This window comes from Magallana gigas, chromosome 7 (assembly GCF_963853765.1).
Source record: "Magallana gigas chromosome 7, xbMagGiga1.1, whole genome shotgun sequence".
NCBI lineage: Eukaryota > Metazoa > Mollusca > Bivalvia > Ostreida > Ostreidae > Magallana > Magallana gigas.
Window position 1 is genome coordinate 20,279,996 of NC_088859.1, and position 22,635 is coordinate 20,302,630.

General features: G+C 33.4%; 3 protein-coding genes across 9 annotated transcripts in view; 1 reads left to right on the forward strand and 2 right to left on the reverse strand.

The window, feature by feature from the left end:
- The window catches only part of LOC105332999 (long-chain-fatty-acid--CoA ligase 1), a 28,361-nt gene extending 26,638 nt beyond the window's left edge, over positions 1 to 1,723 (forward strand). For all 4 annotated transcript variants that reach the window (XM_011435771.4, XM_011435772.4, XM_011435770.4 and 1 more), the window contains 2 exons: positions 28 to 99; positions 348 to 1,723. In XM_011435771.4, coding sequence (XP_011434073.3) covers positions 28 to 99; positions 348 to 485 — 210 coding nt within the window. In that variant the 3' untranslated portion in view covers positions 486 to 1,723. The remainder of the gene's footprint in view (positions 1 to 27; positions 100 to 347) is intronic.
- Positions 1 to 22,635, reverse strand: part of LOC105332998 (nucleolin) — a 209,623-nt gene that overhangs the window by 46,089 nt on the left and 140,899 nt on the right. The gene's annotated exons all lie outside the window — the stretch shown is intronic.
- LOC105332997 (bifunctional heparan sulfate N-deacetylase/N-sulfotransferase 4) lies at positions 6,433 to 20,836 on the reverse strand. 4 transcript variants are annotated; one of them, XM_011435763.4, is made up of 13 exons: positions 20,757 to 20,836; positions 13,664 to 14,951; positions 13,131 to 13,257; positions 12,278 to 12,390; positions 11,048 to 11,233; positions 10,452 to 10,580; positions 10,015 to 10,197; positions 9,717 to 9,813; positions 9,474 to 9,597; positions 9,168 to 9,342; positions 8,672 to 8,842; positions 8,284 to 8,393; positions 6,433 to 8,033 (listed from the first exon to the last, which is right to left on the reverse strand). In XM_011435763.4, exons 2-13 carry the CDS (start codon positions 14,669 to 14,671, stop codon positions 7,811 to 7,813), a joined length of 2,646 nt encoding a protein of 881 aa, XP_011434065.3. In that variant the 5' UTR covers positions 14,672 to 14,951; positions 20,757 to 20,836; the 3' UTR covers positions 6,433 to 7,810. The 4 variants fall into 4 exon arrangements, with proteins under 4 accessions (XP_011434065.3, XP_034312792.2, XP_034312794.2 ...); XM_034456901.2 differs by lacking the exon at positions 20,757 to 20,836 and adding an exon at positions 16,969 to 17,214; XM_034456903.2 differs by lacking the exon at positions 20,757 to 20,836 and adding an exon at positions 16,837 to 16,944.

A 22,635-nucleotide genomic window follows, 5' to 3' on the forward strand; every position in this document is an offset into this window, starting at 1 on the left:
TACTGATAATCCGGTCTGTAATTGTAGGATGTTAAGAAGCAAATAATGACCGATTTAACCAACATTGGAAAAACTGGAGGACTCCATTCATTTGAACAGGTAAGTTTTCAGTTAACGAAACTTTTGTTGACTGAATGTACATGTACTTGTACAAATTGAGGTTTGATTTCTAAATAATAATGGCAAGAGTCAGAGAATATGAAAATTTCTTAGTAATTTGTTTGAATTTGTTCCCCATAAAACTTGATTTCATAGCATTTACCAGTACATACTGGTAAACATTTTACATGCCAATATATATACAATGTACAGGTACCATATGAATATTGAGGATTTTAAATTTTCAGGTTAAAGACATATTCCTATATCCTGAACAGTTTTCTGTGGAAAATGGACTTCTAACGCCAACATTCAAAGCTAAAAGACATGAATTGAAACTAAAATTCAAATCAGAAATTGATGAGATGTACAAAAATCTAGTGTAAAAGAATGATTATCTTAGAATCTGTACAAAATATTATAGAGTGGAGATTTAATTGCATGGCAAGGTTTGCTTACCTTACTCGGGTCATCTGCCAGATATAAAACAGTGCTAGCCTACAGTGCATGTAGTCAGTGATGTATATCTGAATCTCTCGAATTGTATAAAGCAAATGTACATGAAACATATCTAAAAAATATTTTGAAGGTAAAAAAATATTGTATTGGTAATATCTAATTTTTTTTCTCATTGTTCAATGGATTTTTGAGTGGTTTCTGAAATTTTGTGCTGAGAGAAATTTGAAGAGATTTTTTTTTTTCAATGATAAGTTTTTGAGTCTATGCAGGATTCGGATTGACAATGAAAGGAACCATGTGTGTAATATTGTACATACACAGTAAGGTTGTGTGATATCATCATTTCACAAATTATTCATACACATTGCACAAGCTGATGAATTGTAAAATTTTTACATAGGTGCATATGTACATATACATGTACATTGTACATGCATAATACATTTCATTTTGCAAAGAACATTGTTAAGCAGTAAAAATGTCTAGTTTGTACTGTTGAGAAGATGGAAGAATAGAAATGTTGAATTTTTCCACTGTCAATAGAAATGATTAGATCTGTGTTGTATGCATATTCTTTGGTAACTTTTTGATAGAAATTTTAGCTAAAAGGTTATTTTTTTTCACTTTGAAATAGCTAGATTTTTGGAACAAGTTTTGACACATGTATTGACTCACCGTGATGCACTATCTGTGATTAAGAATTAAGGTCATTTGATCTCCATTGAATTTGATATCCAGTTTATAAATATTTGGAAAAAACAAATTGGAGACTCCTGGCAGTCAACATACCAGTGAAACATTTTGTACATAAGTATCTATTCATACACTTCAAAGTCATGCTTCGTTGCAGTGCTATATGGTGTTAGTGCTAACTTTACCACATTCTGCATAGACCAGTCATTTTTTTCTCGTGAAAACATTTCAACCTCAAGTTCCCAAAAAGGGACCTACAGTATGTACCGGTACATTTATATTGAAAGTAAAACAATATGAAAGATTGAAAATTTGCATGATTTATTTTTAACCACACAATGCACAAAAGAGAAGAAATTCAGGCACATACATATGAGGTATTATTTTTCACGATAATCCTGTATAAAATACTGTTACCGTAGAATATTTCTATGCTGAGTGGAATTGCATAATTAAAACACTATAACTTTCACAGTTTTTATTTTGTTCATTTGTTCACGATCTTGGGCTGACATATAGCAGAAAATTTTCAACTAGTGAAGGTGCAATCAGTGTGGTTTTTCAACCAAATTTTATTCGATTTGCCCAGCTGAATGGGTGGTCCCATTATAAACATACCAATTGTAATAATATCTATATATCTTTTTCCTTCATTGCTCCTCCTAGAAAAGAAAAATCAAAACATGATTTGAGTCAAATTTATTATCAAATGCTTTGCTATTCAATTCTTTTAAAAATTTCAACTTTGGTAGTCAGAAGTCATAGGGTGTGATTTTAGTCAAGAGCATTTCAGTTGAAAAATACCTTTAAATTGAAATTGGATAGGAAATCATATTGCTTGATTTCACCTTCAGATAGCAGACGTAGTCTCTACCTTTGACTCCATTATGTGCGAGGTAAAACATTCTAGATGACGACATAATTACATATGTAATAATATAACAAAAATTGAAATTGATGGGTTATTGTTGCCAAATCATTGTCTTGAAAACCTTTTGCTTGACAGAGGTATAAAAAGGCATAGTGGTACCTTTTCAGTAGATAACTCCTACTGATTTTGAGATATCTGGAGTTCTATCCATCTGAAGTCTAAAATGGTGTCCAATTAATGGCATTAAATCAATCACTTGACAGACGTGCAACATGATGGTATGCTGCATGAGAAATTCGCTCAAAGATAATTTCATATCTTTCCTCCATTGAAATACGTCATATTACCCTTTGAAAATTTATCATTAACAACTGTGTAAAAAGGACCAACAATTATTACAAATAGTAAAGGTCACGACTTTGGTCAAATTCTGTTTTTAATGTTTACAATGCTATAGGAATGCATTTCTAATTATCGAATAAAATGTGAGAGTCAGTCTTTGAGTTACAAGCAAGATAGAGAGAGATTTGTCTATCTTCTCATTCATTTTAAACATAAATTAACAGTTCGGAACATTGAAAACATTCTTTTTAGGTCTTTGTCGAATTTTTACTTCAACTTTCAAAATGTAAACAAAGGCTTTGTTTACTAGCAAAGAATTGTAAGCTCTGTAACTTACTTATAACTGACACTCAACTTTGTCTATTACAGATGCTTTACTGAAGCATTGTAAACATTAAAATCGGAAAAATAATTTTTAACCAAAATCGTGACCATGCCCCTTTAAATCTAATGATCATGCTTTTTCCATATTTTACATTCAAACACTGAAAACTGGACTTCATTTTTTCTCTGTATTTTATTCAACATATCATTTAACTTTTGATCTGAACATTTTTCTGTGAACAATTTCATCAGCACATTTGAAAAAATTGTATTGCAATTATACTTTTTTGTTTAAAACCGAATTCTGGTTCATATGCACGAACATATACAATAAATCATATATATTATTGTAACTATCTATCTTGCTTTAAACTAGAGGTACTGTGAGCAAGCTCACAATTGATACCCCCCGCTAAGAAAAAAATCATAACGCGTGTATTTTTGCTATTATAGAAAATATTGGATGAATCTATTTCACTGACCATTTTCTATAAATAACAACTGCTCTATTTTTTAAAACTGTTAACTAATAGGAGTAAACAAACCAATTTCTATCCTTTAATTATACCCCCGCAAACGAAGTTTAGGGGGGTATATTGGTTTCACCCTGTCCGTCTGTCTGTCCGTCCGTCTGTCCGTCTGTCTGTAGACGCAACTTTGTCCCCCCTATAGAATTTTTTATTACTGCATGGAACAGTTTGAAAATTTGTACATATGTTGAACACCATCTGAAGATGTGCACCTGCAATTTTTTTTAAGATCAGACAAGATTTAATGATTTTATGACAGTTTTCATTTTCCTTATTCTATATATTGTACACTAATGTTGAAAAGTAAGGGAGGTAATCCTTACAGATTTTATTAATTAATTAATAGAAAACACTCTAAAATATATTTATATAAATACATCCAGATGGAGTTTTTTGTCTTTATGTCTTAATTAATAAAAAAAAATTATTTTTTATAAGTATTCTATCAACTGACAATGCAAAGTTTTTGTTTGTCAATGATAAATTCTTAGGAGCTAATGAGAACATCAAAGACAAGTGTGGCTGAATTCATTTGTCCCAAGGGAGCCATTATCTGAGCCATGGTTCAGATGGAGCATGTGTTTAGGGGAAATTGATAATCTGTAAAATGGATGATGGTTTTGGGGCTATTTTAAAACTGTTTCATGTAAACCAAAAGGTCTATCATTATAAGGAAATAAATAATATAATTATTAATAAAGAAGTTAAACTATTTTTAGAGGTTGTTTAAATTTATTTGTCAAGTAATTTGATGAAGTGACCCTATTGGGCATTAATTTAAATGAAATTCAAAATTACTGATATGATTGTAGTGTTTTGGCAATTTTAAAATTGTTTGTAATTTTTATATATTTTTACATAGTATGGTAATTATGGTAATGTTTTGGGAGTTTATTAAATTTAACAAGCTCATCAAAGAAATATTTGTAAATGTATTACTGTTATAGATATGTATATACAGTGAAATTCTGACAATTTTGATTTTAATTTTTCTTTGTTAACTATTTTTTTTTTTTTTACATTTCTAGAATTTTTTTTTTGTATGTGTTCCAAACCTTAATTATTATTCAATTCAATTATTTGTCCCATTTGAAATTAGCCTAGCGGGGGTATTAGTCCCATTAGGACAGTTCTAGTTCCATTTTATTTTAAGTTAACTGTTAATGCATGAGGACATTTGCATCCTTCCTTTAACAACCATGACTCAAATCAAACTCGAATCAAACGAAATCCACATGTCAAGCAGCCATTTAATATTTAAACATTTTGCATTTGCATTTAGCATTTTCGAAACAATGACCTTAAACTTCCTCAATTGACCTTGGGTCCAGGTCATGACACACCCTTACGTCATAAGCAATATTTGTGTGAAGTAAGAACATTCAATGCTTCTCCATAAGGAAGATATGGACCGGACAGGAATTTTGCATTTTTTCTGCCAGTGACCTTGATCTTGCACAAATGACCTTGGGTCAAGGTCATGACACACCCTTAGGTCATAAGCAATCTTTGTGTGAAGTAAGAACTTCCAATGTCAATTTTTCTCTATCATAAAGATATGGACCGGACACGAATTTTGCATTTTTTACTGCCAGTGACCTTGACCTTGCCCGAATGACCTTAGGTCATGGTCATGACACACCCTTAGGTCATAAGCCATCTTTGTGTGAAGTAAGAACCTCCAATGTTTCTCCATAAGAAAGATATGGACCGGACACGAATTTTGCATTTTTTCTGCCAGTGACCTTGACCTTGCCCAAATGACCTTGGGTCAAGGTCATGACACACTTTTAGGTCATAAGCAATCTTTGTGTGAAGTAAGAACTTCCAATGTTTCTCCATAAGAAGGATATGGACCGGACACGATTGCACAGACAGACGGACAGACAGACAGACGGACGGACGGACAAGGTGATTCCTATATACCCCCCCAAACTTTGTTTGCGGGGGGTATAAAAAATGATATCAAAAGTTACAAAAAGCCCTAAAGACAACCATTATTGCTACCATTCGAAATCTCAACTATCAAGAAAAACATGTTCTGCAAACAAGATGTTACAAAAAAGAACAATAATTGAAAAAATGTTCAACTGTTAAAAGATTAATATAGGTTTAGAATTGCCAGAGCATGTTCTGAACTAGCATGAAGACCGGTATACATGAAACCAAAGTACATGCATTAAAATTAGTTTATAAAGAAGACTTAATTTGAAAGTGGAAAATATACACAAGTTTATAATCATGAACAAGACTGAATATCATTCATCAAGTTTTATCTTTGTTTAAATTTAATATGAGGTATTTTCAATTGGCCAACTGCAGACCCCTAAAAAAAACCCTAATGTACATTAAATTACATTGTAAATCACAATATTTTTAAAATTAATCTACTGAACATTTAATTAATACCAGTGTTTTATGAGTACAATTATTCAAACGTTTGCACCAATATGTTCACGGAACAAAATAAGTTACACATTTAAACTACATGTACTACAAGGGCTTTATTAATAATCTAGCACTTTTGATATGACAAGAAGAAGCTTTTTGTTCATGATCAGCAAAAACCCGTTGCATTAAAAATGATGACTTTGCAAATACTGTCAGGTCTGAATGAGAATAATGCTGACAAAAATTCAAAAGTAATTACAAGTTCATACAAAAATACACAAAGCAGTTTAAAAAACATGTCATGCTATCTTCACAAACGTACATGTACAGTTATGTATAAAAATTCCACAGGAATTGCACATATTTTTTTTTTGGAAATGGTATTTACAATGAATACAACTTGTTCTCAGCATTGTTTTCCCCGAAAGCAATTTCTTTCAGCATTTGCAACATGGTAAATAGCTAATATATATACTTCATACATAGCATTGCATCCTTTAGCTGCATGCACATTCAACATAATTTTTTGGTAAAGTGAAAAGCAAATCAAAATGTTTATATTTATCAAAGTGCAAAATCAGTGGTGCTTGTACATCATCCGATTACAAAAATAAGAGACCAGATCTCATAAAAATTGACTGTTTTTTTCAACATTGAAAAAAAAAGAAGATTAAATTCAAAATGAATTCGATGAATTAAAGCTTGTTCAACAAAATTAAAACATGTATTAATCTATTGTAAAATTACGTAAACAATAGCTACATAAAAAAAATGAGTTTAACAACAAACTGGTAAACAAGTCTGGTAATCAAACTGGTAGACAACCACATCATACATGTACAAAGTGAGGGAGGATTGGGGGGGAGGGGAGGGGAAAAGGGGAGGAAGAGAATCCAAGTTTTTAATGTTTTCACTATGATCATGGCTACTGAGTGTTTTGAAAGAATGAAACCGGGATTTGAAAGCTACCTGTAGTATGACAATCAGTATTAAAATAAACCATCAAAAATTTTCCTACAAACACACTCCATTTATACATGTAGACATAAGTCAATTTTTTTTTTAATAATTAGGATTCAACTAATAATGGTCATGTACATGTACCGGTACCTTATGGGCATGGAGGTTACGTATTTTAACCAGTTATTAGTAAGTTTCTCCTATAAACAAAGTAGATTGTTGTTTCTCCTATAAACAAAAAAGACTGTTGATTACCTAAGTAGCATTAAAAAAAAAACAACTTATACAAATGTTTTAAAAAAAAAAAATCAATTGCTTATAAAATCAATCTTTATGACCTGCATTAAAATCATTAAAAATGTACTGGTAAAAAAAGAAAGCATACAGAAACCCTCTCCTGTCCTTGTGGCAAAAATATAAATTAACATTCACAGCCATTAAACTAACGTGGCAACTACTCCAATGACAACATTTAGGTTTACAGTTAATTTTCAATGCTTTGACATTAAAATTTACACTCAACCATTTTGCTACTTGATTTCATATCAATATGATTTTAAATACATGTAAACAATTCATAATACTTAAAGAGTGTGGATTTTGATTCTAGTTACATATTTCTGAACAATGTCCTGAAGTCACTTGTACTCCTAATGAAAATTTCATAAACATTTTAAATCAAATCAAAGGAAAAATGAAGTCTATCAGAATAAGATTCATTTCCTACAGGTCAACCTTGTGGAGAGGATGGGTACAGCATAAAAAAATATCACAATCATACGACAAGGGAGTGCACGACATGAGCAGCTTACAAACCAAATACAATTATTCTAGCACCAGTTATGATTAGCAAATTTAATGGCCCTGTAAAAAAACCCACCAACAACCTTGTTTCATAAAGTTTAAAATTCAAAGTTGTTCCATGACAAAATGAAAATTTGCTCAATTTCCAAGTATTAATATCTTCCTCAACTCTCTCATTCTCACACAAAAGCATTACTCAATTATTAACTTAATTTAAAAAATCAAAATTTTTTGGCAGTACAACATTTGATGTCATGAAAGACGATATTTGGACTGGCTCTCTAAATTACACTGTCATAAATGCCATTTTTTTTTTTTGACCAATCAGAACTGAGTGTTATCTGCTGCTGCTGAGCTCCTGCTCCAGCCAATTAGGAATCCTGTACTTGTATTTCTCCAGCAGATGAGACAGGGCCACGTTGTGTTTACTGTAGAACTGCTGTAGGACCGCCATTGATTTCTGGTCCATGGGGGGATACTTTCTCCCTTTGCTTCGACCTAAGCACTTGCTCTTGTTGTTCGACATGGTTTGGCAATAGAACCCTTTCTTGGGATCAAACCTGAAATACAGAAATAAAAGCATTACATGAATCTACATGTCAAGCCAAATAGATACAATAAAGGCATTCAAAAACTGTCTTTCTGGTAATGCATTTTTCAATTTGACAGAGATGACCCATTGGACCTCAAGTGTTATTTCACTATTGTACATGTACAATGTATTGGTTTACAAGGATTTCACATCTAAAGGCATTGTGACAAAGCAGGGACACAATAACATAACTCTATCAAATTTCAAATGATGTTTACCTGAGTAAATCATTATATTCATAGTGCGGCTCTATATGTAGGAACCGCTGAACATTATGCATCACAGCTGCTGGTTGATTCTTGAGTTTTTCTCCATCCACAATAAATAACTGAAAGACACCATTTCTTCATTTTAAATGGTAGCAAAAACATACACATAACTCATAATCAAGAAATAAAGAGCAGTTGCAACCAATCTGGGTAAATATTAAATAATGAATTCTCTGATAAATAGCCCCTCATCCCCTCCAACATAAAATCCATTGATACATGATCCAATTAACTTATTGTATAAATTAATTCCTTGTTAAAAATTATTTTGAAATTTTTACATTTGACTTACCATATTATATATGTAATATTGGTTGAATATAATAGGGACACTCACCTGTCTGGCTGGGTAGAAATCTAGCCACCTGGACAGGTGCTGTACATAAATTCCTGGCATCAGGCACCGATTCCTCAGACTCTGAAGCTTCTGGGGGGCCGAGTTAGTCGCCGTGATCACTTCATAAAACGAATGATTCATTGCTATCGGGTCCTTATGTGCTTTGATATGCTGAAAATAAAGGTAAGGCAAAGGTCATTTAAACCCTCATTTTGTTGCGAGTACATATTAAATATTCTCTAAATACTTGGGTACTTAGAAAAATATATATTTTCCTTTGATAAATACCTATATGTGAATTTTTAAAACACCCCAACCCCACTTCCCCACAAATCAGTATGTTATGGTTGAATTACTGTAATAGTAATCACTGAATAATCCTTCAGCTAGTGTATGGTTGATATAAAGATAAACAGCGAAATATAATCAAACACAGTATTTATGCAAAAAAAAGGTGTATCTCCATGTACAGCTATGTAACACTTGATGAGTGTACCTGATACCAGGAATATGCTCTTTTGGCCGGATGAACGAGTATACAGATGAGTTTTGCCTTGGGCAGGAGAGCGTGAGCTCGATGCGGTGCCAGCTCACTGTCAAAGTAAGTGGCACTCTTCTCAAACAGAAAATCTGAGGTAGCGTTTGGCGGAATGGGGAAGAAATTCATGTACCTGAAAAAAATGAAAATCGTCTCCATCAAATGTGCTGCTTACTGACAGAAAAAAACACTATTTCTACAGGGCAAAGACATGACTATAAGCAAAATATCTAGGAACAATCAAATCTATTAAAAAGAACAAACCAATCCAAGCCCTTGTAGTAGTTGTTTCCATTAAAGAACTGAACCTCTTCGAACGTCTCCGAGCTGTTGTAATTACTGATGATGGCTGGGTGCATGGAGAGAAACGTGTATAATGCTGTGGTACCTACAACATAGAAGAACCAGTCGATTTAGTTCAATGATACCTATAACATCACTTTCTAGTTACATGTTTGACCAGCCAGTGGTCTCGTTGTCATGTCCACTCTGTAAAGTGAACCTTACCAGTTTTCTGAGGTCCGATGACCATGAACTTCGGCAGTCTATCACAAGTTTTGTTTTCTGACCAGATCTCTAAATGCCTCTTATAAGAGCATGGATTCTGAAAAACAGAAAAATATATTTATGTAATAATTACCATTCCTATTAGGGTGTCTCTTACATGACAATTCATAAAGATTAATGTATGTATTTTGTAATTCTGCTTCATCGATTATTATTTTATTGGATATAATACTACAGAGCATTCCAAATTTTTTGCGCTAAAAAGGTTCATTTTACAATTGCCATTTTTGAAACTTACCCTCCAAATAGGATCCTTCTCTTCAGGATACATTTCAAAATATTTAATTCCCATTTCCAGAGGTGGCACCTGCTTCAACCTTAAATTGGTCCAGCACTGAACAAACTTGAAAGCGCTCTCAAAGGTATACAAGGCCAGGCGGTCATTGCCATAATTAGACATGTGTGTCATGAATATGTTAATCTGAAAGTAAAAGTACGTAGGTAGTACCATTGTGAATTCATAATAATCTCAAATTTAACCTACTTGAACTATTCATTCAAAGAGACAAAGTTAAGCTAAAAAAAAATATGTATATACAGGTACTATCTTTTATGTCAAAGAAAGGCACTCATCTAACAAAAGCTAAATGCCATAAAGAACATTTTTCATTGGATTGAAACTTGCTTCACTATATAACATGTAAAGGAAATGAGAAACAGTGTGCACAGACTCACAGGATTGAAAAGGAATGTCAAGAAGAGCTCTCCCCCTTGGATGCTCTTGTCCAGGACCTGTGGGCCCCCAGGGTACTCGTCATAGTACATGGTGTGTGTGAACAGTCCACAGGTCTGGCGTGGAAGAACCTGTCAACACAAGAGTAATGATATTTAATGGGTAATAAACAGGACACGTGCCATTGCTGTACACAAGGCCTGAATTCCATGATGTGAACTCGACAAATTACACATTTATCAATTAAAGCTGCAGAGAGCTTTTTGACCAGAATACATGGTTTGGTCTGCCTGAGTAAGCTCTGGATATACCAAGCATATACATTATTTAACAAAACGTCAACTTTCTAAATGAATCCTATCTTTCTTGTCTACTGGACCAAATATAAGTAATTACCACAAGGTGTAAGTAACAACTTTCCAACATACACTGCAGATATAATAGAGATGAGGGGTAAGAAGTAGGATTAAGTTAAGTAAGAACACATTTGTAAAATTCAACTTAAATTTATGGGATGGTTTGTAAGCGAAATTTTACCATAAACCCTTAAGTTTATGAACACCTCCTTTTGTGTAAAGATTTGTGAGCAAGTTCTTACCATCACCCCTTTGTATATGAAGCCCCTCCTTCTCCAGGCAGGGTGCAGGCGGGGGTACTCTTCTGTACTGGTCACTCGGATGTCCCACACATTTTTCCAGGCATTGTACAGTTCCTCATGGATTGGGAACACACCAGCGTGTAGTGGGGCTACTGCATACTGGTGATGTACAGGGATCTTCATCTCCTGAAACAGTGCCACAACAGCTTAATTTTCAAATTCAAATGCAACGCAATCCCTTATATTGTGTTTATGTCCAAAAAAACTAAAATATTTATATGGTAGTTTTACTAGTCCTATAAAGAACAGTGGTTTCTGTCGGAACCTTCAATTAAGTTATATGCCATTTAGCCAAATAAAATATTTTGATATTCCATAATTGACTTGCAAGATTCAATTTAAACATTCCCAAAATCTGATATCCATTCTGACAGAAATATTTTTTTTCTCAAGAGCACTCTGTGAAAACGTTTATTCTGTAATGGTGCATATATATCACAGAACTGATATCAAAGAATTGAATAATCAATATATATCTCCAGGGAACTTTATTTTCAGGAATCTCTAGCTTTTGCAAGAATCAAATTCTGATAACTTCTCTCGGAATAACAAACAGCTCTTAATTACAAAGCCAAGACCCTTCTCTCCCCATAATCCTGAACATCAGTCCCTAAGGAAATCAGTGGTTCAGAAAAAAAAAGATTTTCAATGCCTGTTCAAGGGTTATCTACAAAATTTCTATGGAGTGTGACATTTACAGGAAACACCCTCTGTCCTTTACAGTACATGAAGCTGTAGAAATCAGACGTTCCAGTAAAAAAAATCCCTCTGGTGGGCAAACTGCTTTATTTTCAGAGCTTTTGTACTTTATATCAGACCCACCCAAGACTGTACATATACTTCAATATACATGTAAATGTACGTATCATCTACACTTTGAAAAAACTGGTCTTATACATGCAATCACAAACTGGTACTTCACTGTAAACATGAAAGTATATATTCCCAGTACTGTATATCCGGTAACTTACGCGATGATCTAATTTTAACTTTTTTGTGATCACTTTTGCATCACAAAATATCCAATACGCAGAATATATATCCGGTATTATTTGCTATAGGAAACTTTTTAAGTGACAAAAAATGACTAAAGCAAATTAAAAAGTTACACCTTTTCCCTTATTTTTTGTGACATGCAAAATAAACAGATATAAGGTATGTCATCTATACCTTGGCAAACTGGTAGTTTTTGAGCATGGATTGCTCCAGTCTCTGTTGAGGAAACTTGTGCGAGTGTTCGTGCTTCCACATGTGACCAAACCACCAGAACTTGTTCTTGTATTCTACAATTTGAAGAATGGTCAGTTAACAGTTGGTTAACCAAGATGTCAACACAACAATATAACATCATTCCACAAAATCTGATGATGAAATGAGATATAAGTGAAAGGAAGCCTTCAGTCATTGGTTCACACCAAACCTTAATGACAGCTTTGGAAAAAAAAACTTCTTACTTGAAATATTCCATCAATTTTCAACATGAAGACCACACTTTACAAAATGTATAGTTCAGTATATTACAATATTTGTTGATCATCATGCCATGCCTGGATATCTTTGGTTAAATGATCCAGTCATGTCACTGATGTCATTCAAGACATTTACCCGGTAGAACCCTTTTAGCACATATTTGTGTAATTCTTATATTTCAAAATCTATTTTAATGAAATGTTGTGAAATATTGAGAGCTTACTGATGTTTGTAACAGTGCTACTTCGGAGGCCATATTGCACACCCAGTGTGCTTAACCTCTTTCAAATGATTCCCAACTTATCTACTTACAATTTTTACAACACTATCTAAAAATGGAGTATTTCCTACAAAAACACACTTGGGATAAGCACAAAAATACAACTACTAGTAAACCATGTTTATAAACCAGTCAAAATGTAGGATACATCATTCCACTTCAAGTATCAGTAAAAATTGTATTTCTGTATTAAATCTGATGCCATTTGCCCAACCCTGCTTTCATAACTTACACATGTCATCTTTGCATTTCCAAAGCTATGTTTGACATTACCTAGTATCTTCTTGTCGCCTTCATTTTCGGGATTATCTCCGGTCTGGAAGTAATAGCCGGAGAATCCCATGTTGAACATGAATCCCTCCACCTTCTTCTGAAACCTCTCCTGAGCTTGTACCATGGCCTGTCAATTTAAAATATCACCTTACAATGAGTTCAGGAATCATTACATTTATTACAAACTGTATACATTGTACAATTAAATCATAAATGCATATTGATAATTTCAAATAAAAGCATGGGCAATATTCTGAACCCTTGCCATCATTGCATTCATTTTTTCACAATCATAACTACTGGTCATATACCGTGGAATTATCATCATTACTTAAATGTACCAATAAAAAAGAGATCTTTAACTTACTCTGTTTCATGACATATATATATCTTTAATCTTACAAGACATTTCCAAAAATCATTTTCAAAAATGTGAGTAAAAGAATTTGTGCATTTTGAAATACAATGAGTAAGGGTTAAAAACAATTTCCTGCCTCTTTTTGTTCAACATATAACAGCAATTTCATTCTCACCTCCACATCTCCTGCTGTCATTCTTGTCCCAGTGATCCCAACAAATATATCGTCCACATCTATTTGAATATAACGATCCAGAGAGAGACTCAACTTCCCATGTGACAGGTACGACAGAGCATCAACCATCATCAGGCGATGCAACCAAAACTCCAGAGAGTTTCCGAAGAACACACGCTTTATCCCATCATGTTTCCCCACGTCTAAGATGGCAGCCACTAAAGTTGAATTGTCTTGTTCAGTACCCTCTATAAATTGGTTGGGGGCAGCCCTAGCGAACGCCAATGGTTCGTACGTGTTGTTGTGATATTCAAACACTGTCCAATCATCATCCTCTAGGGGCCCATCTATCACTTCACCCGGTCGAGCGATTCTCCACATTTCGGAATACATGTTCAAGTGGAAATCCCGAAGTCCCATGTTGTACCGTAGAATCAAGGGAAATCCTGTAACTTTCTCCCTATCAATTCCTAATTCATCAGAAGAGTGCACAAAAATGATCATCCCGACTTTGAAGTCTTTACAGTACTTATCAATCATTTCCCGATTCCATTGGTCCATAGCCAAGTAAGCTTCCAAATTCTCAAAAATAATCACAGACCACCTTCCCTTGTCTAAATGAGTCAGGGGAGGTAAATGTTTACCCGTACTTTCGATCTTGTAGTCAAACCTAGCTAGTTCAAGCGTCTGTACTATCTGTCTCACCAGTTTGGGATAATGGGACTCGGCAATCACCAGCACTTTCTTACTGATCTGCAGATTGTCCCTGGTGTTGTGGTCCCTAGGCGCAAACTGCATCTTTCTTTCGAATCGACAGTGCACCTTTGGAACTGGTGGATGTGGCATTTTACGAACGTGTCTTGGGGTCATCAGTTTATATGAGAGGATGAAGAAAGTCACAAGACTGAAGAGAATAACAATGATGAATACTCGTGTAATGGAAAATGACCTGGTCTTTTGGCGAAAGCAAGAGGTCTTCAACCTTTCTATGTAACGTCTTAGAAACATGTTAAATTTGTCCAGCAAAAAAAAAATTCTCAATGCAAATAAATAAATGAAAGAAGAAAAAAAAATTCACAACCAAAATAAAGATCTAATAGGAGTCCATCACAGCAAATGATATGTCAATCCAATGAAGACTTCAGTTCTTGGCTTTATTCATCCATAGTCGAAGGCGAAGCTACTGGGCAAATTCATCTTGATGGTATCCTCGAAACTGCATTCGAATGTAGTTGTTACCTCATTTTCTTTCTTTGGAATTTAACACAAGTTGTCAATCTCTCACTCCCTGCAATAAATCAAAAGCACTCAAGTTACATAACACCCAGAATTGATTACTGTGAAAATGATTCCATTACTCCAAAAAAGTAGCCGGGAGCAGACATCAAATAAAAAAAATAGCTCTGGCAGTGCATGAAAAATCCACACTAGGCCCGAGACAATTTGCTCTTCCTGGACAATATAAAGGGGCGGAAATGTCACACTGTTAGTCTTAATGAATATAGATGCATTCAAGAGTAAAGTAATCATCTCTCCCAATTTTCATCTGAAATGGGAGGCAAGACCATCAAATCGATGTGGGCAAAAAAGCCGTAAATAACTGCTTCTTTAATATCAGAGTCAATTATCACAGATCAGCTACACTGAAATTACTGCTTCATTCTTAATCACCGGACTCAGATTTCTGGCCATCATGCAAAATAAGTGTGAACTGAATATTGGCCAAAGGCAACCAATATTGAAATTTTGCCGATTATGAGAGTAATGTCTACTCTAGCTGCCTCTATATGAATTGTTAATTAGACAACTTTGGATCTTACAAGTATGAAAATGTTACAAAAACTTCATATATGCATTACTGGTAATTGAAGTAAATTCTTTGATGGTAGTGAATTTACAGCAAACGCAAAAAAAAGATTGACTTGTTAGATTCAAATTCAGAATATTTTCAACAACACTCTCTCCATTGCCGGAAATTTCTGCAAGTTGTTTATTTATGACTACGGGTAATATGAGGTTTACAACCAGTGCTTCTTGTGAACCTAAAGCAATCTAATACCTGCTGTATCTATTGCCTTTATTTTGTGAAAATGGGACAGAATATTTCACATAATACTGACATGCAATTCCTGCTTTAAAAATAAGCATTAAGATATTAGAAAGTATTCCAGTACATGTATATACCTACAAACTTTGCAGACTTTCCTTAAAACAACGATGAAATTCAACAAAGATAATTATATCCAATCACACTTATCCAAATACATGCAGCCATTTTTTCCTTTTAGTCAGAGTCCATGAACAGAAATTAGAAATTGTTTTTCCAAGCACAACATGAACAGCAGGACACTGCATGTGCATTAGGCTGGCTAATTTGGAGAGTGGTTGCTAGAAAATGCTTTCATTACCATTCATTAATAAATTATACACACACACATAAACACGTCATCATGTTCTATTAGTTTCCAACTGCTCTAAACTGAAATTATAACCACTGCACGGATTCAAACAAATCTGATTAACTCCTGTTTCCTTATTGCTCTTCCACCACGTTTTGAAATCCATACATACATGCATGTTTTGCTTTATTTCAAAATTCAAGGCACATGCATTCTGCGTTTTCCTTGTATAATAAACCCAGAATTTAACTTACCATAGTAATTAAAACTTGTTCAAGTACATGCTTCTGCAACGAAAAAATTTCAACATGGAAACTGAATGACTACATCTTCAACAAGTACTCTCATGATAATGGCCCACACACTTCCTAGTCCTGACTTAAAGAGGCCGACTTTAGTTTTCATTGCTCATGTTTTTGGGCATTCTAGTATAGTACAGTTGATTTATGCATCGTATGAGATTTTTTTTGATATCATTTATAAAATTGAACACAATTTACAAAATACAGATAAAAATATTTATATTTTTTTTTAGGAAGTTTTTATTGTGTATTGTTCACTGAGCAAATAACTTTTCTCTCTCTCTCTCTCTCTCTCTGTGTACAAAACAAGCAACTAGCTTTTTATGGATGTCTGTATAGGCCTTAATGGAAGATTAATGGCAAAATAAAGGAGAAAGAGAATCCATTTACTCTTAATTGGTTCTTGAAGATAATAAAAGCAAAGAAAAATAAGAAAGAGTACCAGTGTTTAAAAAAATAAGAGAAAACTTACTGGACATTTCACTGTTAAACTCCGTTTCCCTAAAGTTATCATCCATTAAATTAATCAGCCATGATTCCATTTGGTTTAAATTTGTCCGACAACAAATAAAAGAAAATACGGCCCTGGATGTTACTCAATTACCTGGTAAACAATCCAACAAAAGATATGAATCTCAAGTCGTGGTATCAAGTGATCAGATTTCTCCAGAAACACAGACGGACCAATGTTCACTGCGGCGATTCATGTGTGTGCTCCTACCAGTCCAAATAAAATGTTTGAATGAAATTCCAATCTAATATCTTTCTTGTACATGGCTTGTAATAATACTATCCAAAGGTAGCATAAAAAGCTAGAAATATCCTTCAAAAGCTCGACATGGACTGAAACAAATCTGAATGATACCAGAGTCTAAAATTATAAAAAAAAAACAAAAAAACTCAATACCTAATTAGGCTACAAGTTTCAGACATATGTTACACTGAGGTATATCAAGTTTGATGTAGATTGGTTGTACGAGTACATCAGAGAAACGGATGTAAAAGTCTATTTTGTTTATGGGGGAACTAAAGAGTTTATGCTCTACATCTATTATAGTATTGGTAATTTTTAAAGGCAAAGGCAAAATTTTGGCTATCAGAGATTGGTATATCTCAATCTGGGTTTTGAATGATGTGACCTTGATAAAATAGGGAAGGAAAATAATAGGATTTAATTGCTTTAAAAAAAAATCCAAAAATTTACACTTTATTTTTTCTATAAATAAAACCAGAAACTGGTACATGTAGTTCCTAAAGACTTAGCCTTAATCTGTTCGATGAGTTCAATTCATTAATAGATAATTTTTTTTATCTACATTGCCCATAAAGTTAAATTTGAGTTTTTCCTTCTATTCTACCCTTTTCATGTATAAGAATAAACTTCAACTATCTCAGAACCGGTGCATTAATATTACACTGAACTTATAATGAAACAGGTGTCGCACAATACCTACTGGTACATTTCTAAAACTGCACCAATTCAAACTGATATGAAAATCGATATACATATTCAAAGCCTATAAAGATTCGAAAAATACATACTCATGCTGTCTAAAAATGCTGTACAGACCAACTCTTTTTATAACTATGCAACAATCCAATCAAACTTACTAGCAACTTCAAAGGAATGGATTTCAATTTGTACCCACACTATCTAGTTGTGACACTGTCATACCTTGCTAAATCAAACACCTGTGCTCCCAAATCCTCTCATTAAAAACAGCTGCTCAGACTGACTACGCATTCTACGAAACAAGTGTACGCATTAAACCGGCCATGCATGATTTGAACAACCAAGACACCAGATATTTATAAACCAGTTGAATCTAGAAAAGATCTCCAACAATTTAACATGTTAATTAATTTCATAAAAAAATATAAATCAAGAACGTTCCTATTCACTTGACATAGCAGTGATTATTATGTGACATTTTTCCACATCTGTACACATTGAGCTGTCAAATATCAGGATAAACTTAGGGAATTGAAAGGTGAACAATTAGGTATCTTCGTTTTCGCAGTTATCTACATCATGGCATGATGAGCCAAGCATGTCAGTCTGTGTGTGTTACAGTTTTGTTTTTTCTCCCCAACTTTCAACATAAATTTACAATTAGGAAGTCAGAAATACAGACAGCATTGCAACATTAACACAGATTGGAATCTAGATGCACAAATTTTTCATGATTGCTATTCTCTACTAAGGCAAATGAAAAATACCTGGCTAGATGGACAAATGAATGCATACTGTAGATCAGCCCAAATCAAACATATTAAATATATAAGTCTGTACAGTTATTAAATACCACACTAGCACCTATATCTTATTCCAATTTATTTTAAGGATTGTATGCATGTAACATCGTTCTGAACATTTAAATTCATGAAGCCTACATACTGCCTCTGTTGTTATTAAAATGTCCTAACAGAAACAATGCCTTGTGTTGGCAATCCTATAAAGCTGCCCTAGCTGAAATAATGACTTGTGACATCAATCATAATTCATAAATATATATGTGAAATGTGCATGTACACATCATCAGACAACTACATGTATATGTATTCTTCTAATGCCTACAATTCTGGTGGGCTTATGTGAAAAAAGATAACAAATAAGTTTTCTCATTAATTAAATTTGGCCAGAAAGTTACAAAACCACAAAAGATGACTCAGCCACTTCCTGTGAAAGTTTTAACTATTTAATTCCAATTGCTTTTTTTGTTACAGATAACAGCAAACAATGCAAACGGAATATGTCAGCTAACCAGGTCACTAAATTCAGACAAATGTATCAATAATTTGATGTGTGAAGTACTATTCTTAAGAACCATGATTAGGCACACAAAACTACTGTCATATTACTTTAATACATCTTTCAATACAGTAAAAACAGGAGAGAGAGAGAGAGAGAGAGAGAGAGAGAGAGAGAGAGAGAGAGAGAGAGATAGAGAGAGAGATTCAGAGGTTCTAACTGAATTAAGTTTACATACCGTTTTGCACAGTATTTTACACGATTTTTAATCAAATTTAAAAGTTCAAAATTGGTATAAATCCCAGAAATATACCGGAACCATAATTTCCTGGTTGAAATCTTTTCAAAGTCAAGTGAAATTGTACCCAAACCGACTCGTACCCAAACAGACTTATAATCCATTGGTCCGGTGGTAGACAATGATACTTGGGTTGTATATGTAAAAGATAACCTGTTAAGGTTAAGTTTTGATATAATTTCAATTATTAAGAAATTGTGAGATAAATGAATATAGAATTTTTTATAATATAATTTCATCTCCTATAAGTTTGCCAAAGAGGTCCCTATATCAACATTTGATAGAAATTTCTGTTTACATGCAATCTTTTCTTTAAAAAAAAACGATTAATTAAATTTACAAATTCTTCTCACTCTTTGAGGGCTGCAGGCATAACATTATTAAGTCATTTTATACTTGACAATTTGATTACAAGTCTGTTTGGGTACGAGTCAGTTTGGTTTCGTGACTGTAATTCATATTTTCCAAACCTTTAAGATTGCTGGGTGGTTAACAAATTAACCATCAGATCTGCCTAAAATCTTGAGATATTATTTTAGTCAATACAAAGTTTCTGGCACTATATTTTTAGTCGCAGAAGCAAACTAAATAACACATTTTGATGGCTGTTTCATGTATGTTTCATGTCCCTGACTGAGACTGTATATTATGGCACCTTACAGCAACAATACAAATATATTTCATACAAATATAGACATCAGTATAAATTTAAATATAAGCATTGAATTAATGCTTATATTTTTGGATGTCGTCGGTCCTGTAACACACCAAGCGGTGCAGACAAATTATCATACCACACTTAAGCGCAGTTTCAATTTGTCTGCACCACTTGGTGTGTTTATTAATACAAGACCGACAACATCCAAAAATAAGCATTCAATGTTTAAGTAAAACACTGATTTCATAAAAAGCCTAAAAGTAGCAATTGCCTGTGATCATTTAAAATAGAATCTAATCTAGATATTCTGTACAAATCTGTTCGAAAAAGATTTTGGGGGTCAGCTTGACTTATTATTTATCATTTATAGGGCAAAATGAACAGATAAAAGGGTTGTGTTAGTTACACTGTAACAGAAGTATACAATCACCTCATAAAGAAAAAAAATAAAAAAATCCATGAGCCAATGCATTTTCCTAAGCAAACTTTTTTTCAACACCTTTTTGAAGAGTACTCTTTCAGCTAAGTAAACTTATGCCGACTGTCACATTGAGAAGTGTTTCCATTCATGTTTCTCTAACTATCTATCAAACTACTGACAATTATATGTAGGAGGCTATCGATAACTTTAGTTTTTATACCCGCTTCCTTCTACTATCTTTAAAATAATGTAAAGCATTTTACCTGTCAACCTAAAAGAGAACCTTTCTTTTTCATTTTAGTCCCATGGACGCATGCGCAACGGGTTGGTGTAAAAGTAGTCCGATATTTACGTCCTATTTTGCGGTTTTGCCAATTGATATATAACGTTATATTGTTTATTGGGTAATTTGAGATGTTATCCTTGTAATTAGTATGGTATGTTTCAAAGTATGTTTTATAAGTTGTTGGTATAACATCGTACTCAGTAAACAATTTGCAGAATGTAAATGTAGGTCCGGGATATAAGAGGCCTGCGGGTCACACTGCAAACCTGAACAACACACCATCTTTCGATGGAATGCTGGAGAAAACGTACCCAGGAGAAAACGTACCCAATTTATAGGGTACGTTTTCTCCAAGAGAAAACGTACCCCATGGAAATAATAAATAATGGTTTTCAAAGATATTCTTAAATGAAATAAAATAAAATATACACTGTACAATGAATATATATTTGTATCATTTGTTAAAGCATAGTCACCATGGTCACGTACTTAAATTATTAAGACAATAATTTGTAACATACACATACACGAACGTGGACTGAGCAGTTTAATTAGTCGACATTTAATCCACCATAAACGAAACCGTTAAATAATTAGTTTTTATTGCAATCTCATGTGGAGAACTCAGCACTAAATGATGAGTATCTCAAGAAGTCGATATCGCGTTTTTTAAAACATTTTTTTTGAAAATTATCTATAAAACAAAGTTTCTTAATAAAACCAAGTCCAAGTCTTTTAAATATTTGTTTGATTCTTATATATGGAAACTACTACGAGATGTAACATTGAACAGTCAATTTGCTTCCGACGCCATGTATAATGTGTGGAGAGTGAATATTTCTACCTCCTGCGCGTATAATAATACATAATATTACATAATAATAACTCCTCGGGTATTTAATTGATTATCACTATAATTAAAATCAGGGGATCTCGCATAGAGAAACTCAAATCGGTAAGGCTACCGATAAATGGATAATTAGAAGAAGTAGACTGATAGCACTTTATGTCAGGTCATTATTTTGTACTAAAATAAAAGTTGCTACAATTATTATAAAGATATCATTCATAAAATGAATATATTTCTATACATCTATGCATTGAAATATGCATTAAAGTAGCATTTGAAAATTAATTAAAATGTCCAAATTATAAAGTATTAAATTCATTTATCTATGAAATTCTTACATTTCTGTATATTTATTATGCAAAATAGTATTTAAAAGTATTAAAAACTATTAAGTAGTATAATTATGATTTCCATAGGGTACGTTTTCTCCAGGAGAAAAACATACCCTAGAGATTGGGTACGTTTTCTCCTGGGTACGTTTTCACCTGGGTACGTTTTCTCCTGATACCTTTCGATGCATGCAATTCCTTACAATACCCTGGAATTTTCTATCAATAATGTTCCTGTCCAGGCCCCGAGGTTATAAAACTTTTTTCATACTCGTACTCATACTCCGTACTCCGAGTATGTGCTCCACTGAGTACGACTTTACAAACCGAGGTTATAAAAGTGTTGGAGTACGTTCTCCGCTGAGTACTATTTGGAGTATGCTCCAAAAGCCGATCGATGAATTTTTACGTCTCTGAAGAAAGACAGAGAACGGTAATTCATGTAAATAGTCCTGGCATGTAGACAAACTGTACATGTATTCAGATTAATTATTTATTAACAAAATGTAACACGTTATTTACATGTACATATTACCTTCTCCATCTGCAAGCATGGAGATGTGTCTGCATATATAACTTATGAATTTTTGAGCAACAGAGACGATAAATCCAGTGTAATTGGTAAAATTATCAACGAATTGTGTTTATGTCAAATCTCTCTCTCTCTCTCTCTCTCT

Excerpts from the sequence above, each read along its gene's own strand:
- LOC105332997 (XM_011435763.4), bottom strand. The coding sequence starts at position 14,671 with ATGTTTCTAAGACGTTACATAGAAAGGTTGAAGACCTCTTGCTTTCGC. Across the intron at positions 9,343-9,473 it reads TACTACAAGGGCTTGGATTG|GTACATGAATTTCTTCCCCA; the intron begins GTTTGTTCTTTT and ends CATTTTTTTCAG. Across the intron at positions 8,843-9,167 it reads GAGCATATTCCTGGTATCAG|CATATCAAAGCACATAAGGA; the intron begins GTACACTCATCA and ends CTTTATTTTCAG.